The sequence below is a fragment of the Budorcas taxicolor genome, chromosome 5 (genome assembly GCF_023091745.1).
Source record: "Budorcas taxicolor isolate Tak-1 chromosome 5, Takin1.1, whole genome shotgun sequence".
In the NCBI taxonomy this organism is placed as follows: Eukaryota; Metazoa; Chordata; class Mammalia; order Artiodactyla; family Bovidae; genus Budorcas; species Budorcas taxicolor.
Window position 1 is genome coordinate 88,452,243 of NC_068914.1, and position 11,173 is coordinate 88,463,415.

An 11,173-nucleotide genomic window follows, 5' to 3' on the forward strand; every position below is an offset into this window, starting at 1 on the left:
GCATTTAAGATAGTACAGTACATTTGGAAGTATTCTTAGTAATATTAGTTCAAATTTTCAAAATATGTTTTCAGGCAAGCTGACTGTGTCGAAATGTGGTTAAATATACTTCTAGATGGATGTTTTATTCAGTAATCCCTTCTTAGCCAACTATATTTAAACATTTTAACTTAACAAGAAAATACATAGTCTGATATATATATATACATATATCCTATTGCATGCGTGTGTCATAAACAACCAGAAGTATCTCAAAATCTGAATCACTAACTTCGACAAAAATGTATTCTTGGAACATTGATTTTCACTTAATGTACAAAAGAAGAAGGAGAGATGGAAATTCGCAAGGACGTGAATGTGCATTAAGTTTGTAATTGTAGAACTTGCTCAGGGATTTTTTCATATACCGACACAGGGTCACAGCTGATGCTTAGTTTTCAGTGTCTGAGTGGTATGAGAGGTACAGGCAGCTTCATGTCCTTTTCTAACAAAACTCATAGGATACAACAGTATTGAAAGGTGGGGGCTGTAACTTTGGGCCACAATTTCTTTTCGCAACAGCCAGTGTAGACTGGGTCAGCAGAAGCAAAGTGATAACGTGAGACTGGATATACCTGTTATTTAACCAGATTTGCCATAATCCTTGGTCCAAACTAGCAGAGAGGCAACAGAAAGGCCTCTGGAGGATGGCCAGCTCTCTGGGCTCAGCAGCCTCCCATGATGCTTCACTGCTTAAATCTCTCTCTCATCAGGGAAGGAGCAGGCAGGCAGGTTGCGGGGTGACTACAACCTCTGTCAGCCTGCCTCTATCAACTTAGCATGAGCGTTTTTACTCATTTGATAAATCCCTGGTTAGCTTTGACAGTGATTCTGCAGTGCAGAAGGTTAAAAATAACAATGTGCACCTCTAATAGGTTTGAAGAGTACGTTTGCTTTGCCCGTGAATAAACACTCCTGCACACGTGTCTCTACCCTGATAGATTTTCAGGCAAATTCCTGGCTCCCTCCAAGGCAGCTGCTTGACTTTGAGGACACTCACAATTTCAAAACAATAAATCTGACATGATACGTAGAGCCCATTGTATTAAATATCATTTTCCTAGATTTCTCATTTCAGCTCTTTTAAAATGACCTCTTATTATTTTAATTTAAATTGTCAAAATACCACTTCAAAAGTGGCCACAAAGAAAGAGAAACATCATCTTGTTTTATTGTTTGAAGTTCTGTATTTACCTGATCACACTAAAGAGAAGGGGTTTGTTTTGCAAAAGGCTTGCTTTGAAAAACTACATTAAATCTTTCAAGTCTTGGGGGCCGTTTTAGTCTTTCCATGTTAGACATGCCCCAAGAAGTCTGGATGTCAGCTGCCATCTTCTGCAATCCTGTGCCCAGCCTCTTCTTTATTTACTCAACATCCTCATCTCATCATTAAATGACTACAGCAGTCATCCCTTCCAACATGTTAATTGTTAGATGGCAGCTTGGAGGTGTAGTAACACTTTAAAGGACACTCTTAAAGGAGAGAAGGGAGTGACCTTCAGACAGACTCTATTATTTCTTCCAACCATATGTAGCCACAGGAAGTGACAAGCGTTCTGTACTCCTGAGCAACCCAAGCACTTTTCAAGAGGCCTTAATTATATCAGAGCCCTCAGATATTAGTCATTGGCCAAGGAGACTGTGGAGTTGGTGGTTTTGTAGGTATCCAAAAGATATTCTTTAAACCTTTATCACTTTATTTTTTATTTATTAAAAAAAATTTTTTTTTCTTTTTGGCTGCACAAGGTCTTCGTTGCCATGCAGGTTTTCTCTAGTTGCAGCGAGTGGAGGCTACTCTTCATTGCAGTGTGCAGGCTTCTCATCGCAGTGGCTTCTCTTGTTGTTGTGGAGCACAGGGCTCTAGAGCCTGGGCTTCAGTAGTTGTGGAGCACGGGCTTTGGGTGTTCTGCAGCCTATGGATCTTCCTGGAGCAAGGACTGAACCCACCTCCCCTGCTTCGGCAGGCAGATTCTTAACCATTCTTAACCAGGGAAGTCCTCAATAGGTATTTTAAAAACTGTTTCTTTTTAACCTTTGAGATTAAATTAAGAATGCATCCCAATTCTGACGTGTAGATATGGCTTGTAGAAATAACGCACGCTCTCCCTCCTTCCAGAACAAACTAGCCTGCTGAGCTTAATATAACCTCTTCTCTCTCCCCCATGTATATTCCTCCTCCCTTTCAAAAATAGCCCAATACATGTCACAACCTTTCTCATTCTCACTTTTTCTACACTGATAATTTATATTGTGCCATAAATGGTTTATTTTTTGCAGGATTTGACAATGTCTGCAAATGGCACCCAAAACAATATTGGGAGGCAAGTGAGGGCAGTCCCACCATCTGATTGGTTTTATCAACTTTCTCTCAAAAAACCCAGTTCCTCCTAGCCTTTCATTTGCCCTCCATCTACTCAACATCCTCATCTCATTGTTAAATGACTACAGTAGTCATCCCATGTTAATTGTTAGGTGGCAGCTTGAAGGTGTAGTAACATTTTAAAGGACACTCATAAAGGAGAGAAGGGAGTGACCTTCAGACAGACTCTATTATTTCTTCCAACCATATGTAGTCAGTGGTGCTTTAGAAATCATCTCTGAAAGTTTGCCAGTCATTGACAGAGTCCTTTCTATATCATCTACTCTTCAAAGCTTTTCCACATATATTATTCCTTTTGAACTTCCAAACACCCTTGTAAAACAAGTTGAGTATTATTGTCATGGTTAGTTTCTCACACATCATACTTAGTTTCTCAAGCATGATGCTAAGCCACAGGGAGGTTAAGTGACTCTCCAAAGGTCACACAGCTAATTAGCATCAGCCTGGGCAGCAGTCATCCTGGCTCTGCAAGCTCCTGAAATAAATTATCCGCCTCACCACAGAGGTGATTCTCAAATTCCATCCTCTGGACACTAATGGCTTCATGGCACTTTCTATGAATGTCCTCCAGTCTCTAATTACCTGCCTATCTCAGTCCAAGTGAATTCCAGAACATAAGACAGATTTTCAGCTGACCTTCTCTAATATATAGCAATATAATGAGGGTGCTTACATTCTATGACATAACGTTTCCGCTATAATTGTTTGGGGGCATTTTAAGTGGTGTTATATTTGGGCCTCAGGACTGTACTTATCCTGTACTAAAGGTACATTTAAAAAATCAAATAAGGAGGAGAAGAAAGTCTAAAAGGTCTTAAAAGGTGCTTGGGAATAAAGAATCTTTAATATATTCTATTCTGCATTTGTTTTTATGTAATTGGCTGCCCTGGGTTTTAGTTGCAGCATGCAGACTGTTAGCTGTGGGATCTAGTTCCCTGACTAGGGATTGAAGCCAGGCCCCTGCATTGGAAGCACAGAGTCTTTGCCACAGGCAAGTCCCTATTCTGCATATTTTAATCGTTAAACCATTTTGTTCTCAAACCACAGTTTTTGTTGTCATATTGGGAACCATGACTGTTAGAGAAAGGAGATGGGCCTTGGGGGTTGGCGATGAAATCTTCCATCACAAAAACATTTGGAAGAGAGGTCATTAAGTCCATTGTGCAGGGGAGTTTCACTTTGGCTCTTTGATAACACGGAGAGCAGGAAGGCTTCCTTCATCACTCCAGCATGTGGTTTGTGAAACTGGCCCCAGATCACAGACCACCAAGTGTTCTTCCAAAGACCCACTAAGAGGTCTTTCTGACTAATGGTATGGGAAGTTTCCACCTGAGGTTTCTTATCCAAAGCATTTTTGGATGAGAACACTCAACAGTGTTGTTCTCCATGTAGCTTTTCCTACTGGGGCGCGACCACCAAATGACACGGCTCTAGATAGGCCCTCCACTCCAGAGACACCCACAGCTGCCCACTGCCCCTGGGGTAAAGTCCTAATCCTTCTACTTGGTATATATGACTCTTCATAATAAAGTCCAGGGCTACCAGTTTTATGCCTGACACTATTCTGTGTTTGACACAAATCCAAGTATTTCTTATTCACAAACACCTAAAGTTCCCTGCTGTCTCATTTGCTCAAGTCACTTTTTCCACCTGGAATATTCTTTCCCTTCTCTGATTTCCCTTTATCTGATTCCAATGCAGTGTCAAAGACGAACTCAACAACTTACTCTAGGAACTTCCTTGGGAGTACAGTGGTTTAAAATCTGCCTTGCAATGCAGGGGATGCAGGTTCGATCCCTGGTTAGGGAACTAAAATCCCACATGGATTGGGGAAACTAAGCCTGTGTGCCATACTGAGCCTGTGTGCCGCAGCAAAGAAGCCAAGTGATGCAACTAAGACCCAACATAACCAAATAAATGCTTTTTTAATGTAATTTGTCCCCAGTTTAGCTATTTATAAACATGTCTTCTTCCTCCTTTTAAATTATGTTATATAGAGTTTAAGGCAACAAATGTGTTTGTGGTAGATGCTCAACGCATTCAATTAGGTATGTGGATAAATCTCATGTGTCCATTCCACAGTCTCAGAGGCAGGAAGGTGCAATAGGACCTCATGGATAATCCTGCCCAATGTCAGTGGGTTAATCAGTAGAACAGCAGCAAGAACACTGACCTTTCTGGCATTTACTCTTTGCAGCTGATTTGTTTTTCTCCAATGTATGACCCAAGGTCTTAATCCTTTGCCTCAGTTGAGTGTATACATCCACCACATCAGTGCATAGTTTAAAAGGTTTTCTATAGGGTTCACGAAGTTTTGAAGTAATAATACTAACATTTTTTCCTAGAAGATTTTGTCATTCTTACAAGGTTGTGTGGCTTGGAAATAGTTAAGGGAAAAAAAGAAGTTAAAGAAGATAAGCTTCCTTGGTGGCTCAGATGGTAGAGAATCTGCCAGCAATGCAGGAGGCCTGAGTTCAACCCTTTGCTCAGGAAGATGCCCTGGAGAAGGGAATGGCAACCCACTCCAGTATTCTTGCCTGGGAAATCCCACAGACAGAGGAGCCTGGCAGGCTACAGTCCATGGGGTGGCAAACTCTGAGATACAACAGTGTGACTAACATTTTCACTTTAAGGAAAACAAATCCCAAATAAAAAGTCAAGATCCCACACGGAGGACAGAGGTCTGTCTTGTAAAGAGACGTTGTCAGGTGGGCCTCGGTTCCCAGGGCATGTCCAGCATGGCAGTCTTAGGGACCCACTGCTCCCATGTCCTCCATAACTAAATGGGTTCCTGGAGCATGACTGGAGATCTGACCCAGTGAAATGCACCAAGTAGTGTCACTAAGGCTGCTGAAGCATGAACCTGGTGTTTCTCAAGTCGATGTAACAGAATCTGAGCTGTGCAGGCTGGAGGCTGGGCCAGAAGGCTATCTGGTAGCCAAGGGCACTGCCAGGGCTTTAGAATAACAGTACAAGGTGGTAATGGGATGCCATCCCACCACATTTAGCCAGTTAATCATCTCAATCGTCCATCTTTTATTCATTAACATGGAGGAATGACGTTTTCTTTGGCCGCTCACTTTGCCCTTTCAGGTTACACCAATATTATGCTGTTCCAGTTTTTTCCTCTATGTCTCATAAAAGGCAGCCAGTTTTAGCATCTTGTCACTGCAGACGTCAGTGCGAACACTGGAATGGGATGGCCAGGTCACTGTTGCTCCCAGAGTCAGCAGGAGCATCTGTATAAGAGCAAGTCTTTAAGCAGCTCTTTTGGAGCTTCCTTAAGACTGCACGTTCACGGAGATGTGAGACAAATCACCACGTGATCCAAGGCAGGAGCCTACCTTACTAAACAGTATCCCTTACTGTTATCTCAATCATCCATTTATTTCAGCCTTGAAGGAGAAGGTTAAAAATGGTAGGGTTATTTGCGCGTACGTGGGTACGTGATCAGTCATTTACGTGCTCAGTCATGTCTGACTCTGCGAGCCCATGGACTGTAGCCCTCCAGCCTCCTCTATCCATGGAATTCTCCAGGCCAGAATACTGGAGTGGGATGCCATTTCTTCTTCCAGGGCATCTTACAGACCCAGGGATTCGAACCTGCCTCTCTTGTGCCTCCAGCATTCTGCACTGGCAGGTATTCTTTATCACTAGCTCCTCCAGGGAAGCCCAGGATTACTTATTTTATGTCTCAAGGTTAAAAATTCAACAGAGTATTCTTCAAAATACCAAATCAATCAGACTTAATCACCAGTGGAGCCCAACCACATTGCAAGTCCATACCACCTCCAGGGAAGTACTCCTTCCACAAGTACAGAAACACAAAGCATGGGCAAGGAATGATAGCAAAGACCTCTGTGCAAAGAATATATTGTACATATTATTTTGTCCCTGGGCTCTACCTCAACATTTGACACCTACGTAGCAGAGTTCATATAGAAGGGATTAAGAACAAAGGCTTTGGCACTTATAGTACTTATAATTTTTTTAAGGGGACAAATGTTTGAGAGAGGGGACCATTTTAACAATTATTTGTTGCTGTCATGTTGCAAATGTCTTTTTCCTGAACTTCATTTCAAATTCCATAGTTGAATTTTTTGATGGAAAACAAGACGCAAGAGGTTCTGTTTGTGGAAGCAGAAAGGAGCGTACATGAGGGGCAGAGTGCGTTTTGTTTGGCAGTTCTTGTGCTAGCATTTTGTTTTTGTTTTTAGCGCTGGAGGGCAGCAGGGGCAGCAGCTTGGCAAGTAAGGCTCTAGTTAGCTTCATACTGTATTTACAGCCAGTTCAGTTCAGTTCAGTTCAGTAGCTCAGTCATGTCCGACTCTTTGCGACCCCATAAATTGCAGCACGCCAGGCCTCCCTGTCCGTCACCAACTCCCGGAGTTCACTCAAACTCACGTCCATCGAGTCGGTGATGCCATCCAGCCATCAACTATGGGTTAAAATGTCTGTGATGCGTATAGAATTAGCACTCAACTTCTGTTAAGAATGAAAGCTTAATGTCTAATTTCAAACATTCCCTGAACATACTTCCTCTGTCTAATCATACATTAACTTCCAGCAACTTTTATAAAGTATACACAAATGGATTATTAGGAGAACAAACAAAGGTTTTGGAATCAGATATTCTGTGTTTAGCCCTCACTAACTGTATATAGTCTTAATGAATCTCTAGGGCCTCAGTTTCCTCACTTGCAGAACGTGAATAATAACGGCACAAACACACACAATTACTGTGATAATTGTTTGAATTAGTACATGGGAGGTGCGTGGTCAGTAAATGTTAGCTGTTGTTTGCATTGTCTTGAATTTAGCTAGGATCCTTTGTTTTGGGGGGTTATATGTACCCTGGGAAAACATGGCTTCAGTTCACCTGTAACAAAAGAGATCAGTCCTGGGTGTTCTTTGGAAGGAATGACGCTAAAGCTGAAACTCCAGTACTTTGGCCACCTCATGCGAAGAGTTGACTCATTGGAAAAGACTCTGATGCTGGGAGGGATTGGGGGCAGGAGGAGAAGGGGACGACCAAGGATGAGATGGCTGGATGGCATCACGGACTTGATGGACGTGAGTTTGAGTGAACTCCGGGAGGCCTGGCATGCTGCGATTCATGGGGTGGCAAAGAGTCGGACACGACTGAGTGACTGAACTGAACTGAGCTGAACAAAAGAGAAAGAACACAGATTATATCTTTTTCTTTTTTTAATGTCCAAGTCTCTAGATCCGTGATTCTCCAAATCTGGGCGGGGACCTCTGGAAATCCCCCAAGAACCGAGACCCCGAGATCCAAGTCCTTAAGGTCAAAACTATTTTCATAATAACAGTAAACTGTTATGTGCCCTTTTCACTCTTGTTTTTTGGTGGGTATACAGTGGAATTTTCCAGAGGCTACATGCTATGTGATGATGTCATCACTGAGTTCATGGAATGTGTGCTTGTACATTCTTGTGCTTTTTTATAGTCCTCAGGCATCATTTCCAACACTGTAAATAGCAGTAGCTACAACCACATAAACCAATCCCTCCAGGGTACTCAGCCACTTTTAAAAGTGTAAAAGGTGACCCAAAAGTTTGAGAACCTCTGCTAGATTATCTCACATTAAAGTACCCCACTCCCTCCTCCATTTCAAAATCTGTCATGTGAAAATAGCACACTCGGGCCTTAATTTTGAGACTCTGCTTGGGCTTTGACTCCCAAGGTCAAGCCCCTGAAGCTGCTCTGCCTGCATTTTGTCCTCATGTGTTTCAGGCTGTCTGGGTCCGACCTGCCGGGTGACGAGTGGCTGTGGGATTTTGAGAAGCACGGTCATCGCCGTTCGGTGATTAGAAGAGTCAAGAGGTTCCTGAGCGCTCACGAACACGCCTCAAGCCCCAGGAGGAGAAGCTACGGGAGGCAGGCCAGCGACAGCTCCATGTTCTTCCCCCCGAGCGGCCTCAGCCCAACCAGGGATCTGCTGGATGTGCCTCCAAGAAGCCCTCACCGTGCCTCGGCCGCTGGGAAGCACCCCCAGTCTCCAAAGGGAAGCCCCAAGCTGCGCTCCAGCCTGGGAGAGCTGTCCACCATCCGAGAGACCAGCCTGAGTCCACAGTCCAGCATGAGGGGCTCCCCCACCAAAATGCCGCAGGTCCCCGAGGTACTGGTCACAGCCACCGAAGCACCAGGGCCTGCGGCAGAGCACGACCACCACGACTCCACGGCCTCCATCCAGAGCTCCGACTTTACCAGGGTTCAGCCCAGCAGGCCTGGGCAGCAGGAGGACCCTGTGGGGTCAGTCCCATTCTCCTTCAAGAAAGGGGTGCCTCCTAGGGACCCTCGTTCCCAGACTGTTCCAGCCAAAGCTGAGAAAAACAGCCTCAAGTCTGTCTCTGAGGAGGACCCTCATGAGAAGGACAAGTCCCCCCAAAAGTGGAGGCTCCTGGACTCCAGCCGCACCTCCCTGGCAGGCCTGAGTCTGGATCCCATGAACCCTGAGCCACTTCCTTTACTGGACCCAGAAACATCCTCAGAGACCAGTGGAATCACCTTTGCGGCTGGTTCTCGAGTCTCTCCTGATGTGCTGTATTTAATAGAAAACCTAGATACAGAAGAAACGGATATTGTAGAATTCAACAATGAGCAGAAGGAGGAGTCTCCCAAGGGAAGGCCAGAACGTTCTAGGACCTGGTTCTAGCCCAGATTCTTACTTCCCCAAAAGTTCAAGCAGTAGTTCCAGAACATACCTGGGTGCTGGTCAATTTTTTTTGAAATGATCATACTGTGTAAGCTACTTAAAACTTTGAAGGGCATTATGATACTGACATTATGGGAAGATCAAACACATTCATGCTATCTACCACAAAGTGACTTTCATGGAAGTTACACAGACCACAGTGATGTACCTTAAACAAATAAGGAATCATATAAATTCATAGATTGTTATCAATTATAAATTCATAGATTGCCTTATAAATTCATAAATTGTTTAACTGTGAAAAAGGCTTTATAGATCCCAGTCTGATCCCCTAGTTTTGCCAAAAGGGAGACAAATGATTCTCTCTTCCCCTTTTTTCCCCCTTTCTTCTTTTCTTCAGTTATAAAGACAGGGAGATGGATCATATGATGCCTCAAAAGCCCCTTCCTAATGCTGATTTCTCTGTGTGAGGCTTTTTAACCATCTTACTCCACTTTCTGTAACTATCATCATTTCCTAATTCTTAAGTTTCATCAGCATCAGAAAGCTCCATCTCCCTTCAATTTTCAGGACTTTATTTTCCTCTCATCTGCCTTTATTTCCTCATCCTTTTATCCTTCTCATCCCCCTAGTCTTTCTCCCAGAGAAGGCAATGGAACCCCGTTCCAGTACTCTTGTCTGGAAAATCCCATGGACGGCGGAGCCTGGTAGGCTGCAGTCCGTGGGGTCGCTAAGAGTCAGACACGACTGAACGACTTCACTTTCACTTTTCACTTTCTTGCATTGGAGAAGGAAATGGCAACCCACTCCAGTGTTCTTGCCTGGAGAATCCCAGGGACGGGGGAGCCTAGTGGGCTGCTGTCTATGGGCCACACAGAGTCGGACACGCCTGAAGCCATTTAGCAGCAGCAGCAGCAGCCTTTCTCCCTCTCCAGTGACTCTATTCCCTCCCCCGCTTTCAGGTTGCAACCTTTTCTCGGGCTGACTCTCTTGCTTACTTCCTGCCATGATTTTCAAGGAGGTTCTGGCAAAGTTTCCAACCAAGCAATTGAAGTATCAGTAAATCCAGCCTGACTTCTCCCAGCCTCACAGGAAGGGGCGTGGGAGCTTGCTGTGTCCCGACCACCCCCTCTCCACCGTGGCCATCTCCTTCTGCAACCTCTCTTAGGTCCTGAATACTGAAGAAGCAGCGAAGCCATGAAAACTGCATAACCAGATGCTTCAGAAGCAAATAACAAGGTTTGGAACTGTTCCACTCAGACTTCTTAAGTAAAAGTCCCCATTATGTCACAACACGAGACCAGTTACTGTGTCTGGCAGGTTGTCTGGGATGAAGTAGGGTATTGGAGCTGGGAGGTTAAAGGAGTCCAGGATCACAATGGGGAGGGGACGCTGACTAACTTCCTCCAAGGAGTTCTTGGTCTTATCGTTGGGGGCTCCCAACTTTGCCCGGAAGGCCATGTCTAAAGAATGCTGCTCTATTTCTGTCATATGATGAAGGTTGACTGCAAGCTTAAGAAACAAAATAATCCTAATTGCTACCACTTATTGAGTGTTCACAAAAGCATGTAAAGTTCACAGATAATCCTACTAATCCTCATAGGAATCCCATGAATTGATATACTATTATCTCTATTATTATTTTTTTTTTGACCTTGGCTATGGAAGTCACATTTATTTTTTAGTTTTTTTAACTTATTTTTTGATTGAATGATAATTGCTTTACAGAATTTTTTTGTTTTCTGTCAAACATCAACATGAATCAGCCATAGGTACTATTTTTTACCTATTTTTACCTATTTTTAAAAGGAGTCTTTCATTTCTTAATGTTAGTTGTTATTGTTATTCTCTTATTGAAATAATATGCCTTAGACCAATGCTTGTTTGCTTTCTTTTTTTTTTTTTTGACTGCATGTCATGTGGGATCTTAGTTCCTGGACCAGGGATTGAACCCCAACCCCCTGCAGTTAAAACAATGGAGTCTTAACTACTGGAATACCAGGGAAGTCCCTATCTCCATTTTAAGATGAAGGAAACAGAGGCTTTAGAGAAATAATTTGACTAAAATTACCAAACTA

General features: G+C 43.5%; 1 protein-coding gene across 11 annotated transcripts in view; it reads left to right on the top strand.

The window, feature by feature from the left end:
- The window catches only part of BEST3 (bestrophin 3), a 52,715-nt gene extending 42,536 nt beyond the window's left edge, over positions 1–10,179 (top strand). For all 11 annotated transcript variants that reach the window (XM_052639756.1, XM_052639757.1, XM_052639752.1 and 8 more), the window contains one exon: positions 8,174–10,179. In XM_052639756.1, coding sequence (XP_052495716.1) covers positions 8,174–9,095 — 922 coding nt within the window. In that variant the 3' untranslated portion in view covers positions 9,096–10,179. The remainder of the gene's footprint in view (positions 1–8,173) is intronic.
- The last annotated feature ends 994 nt before the right edge of the window (positions 10,180–11,173 follow it).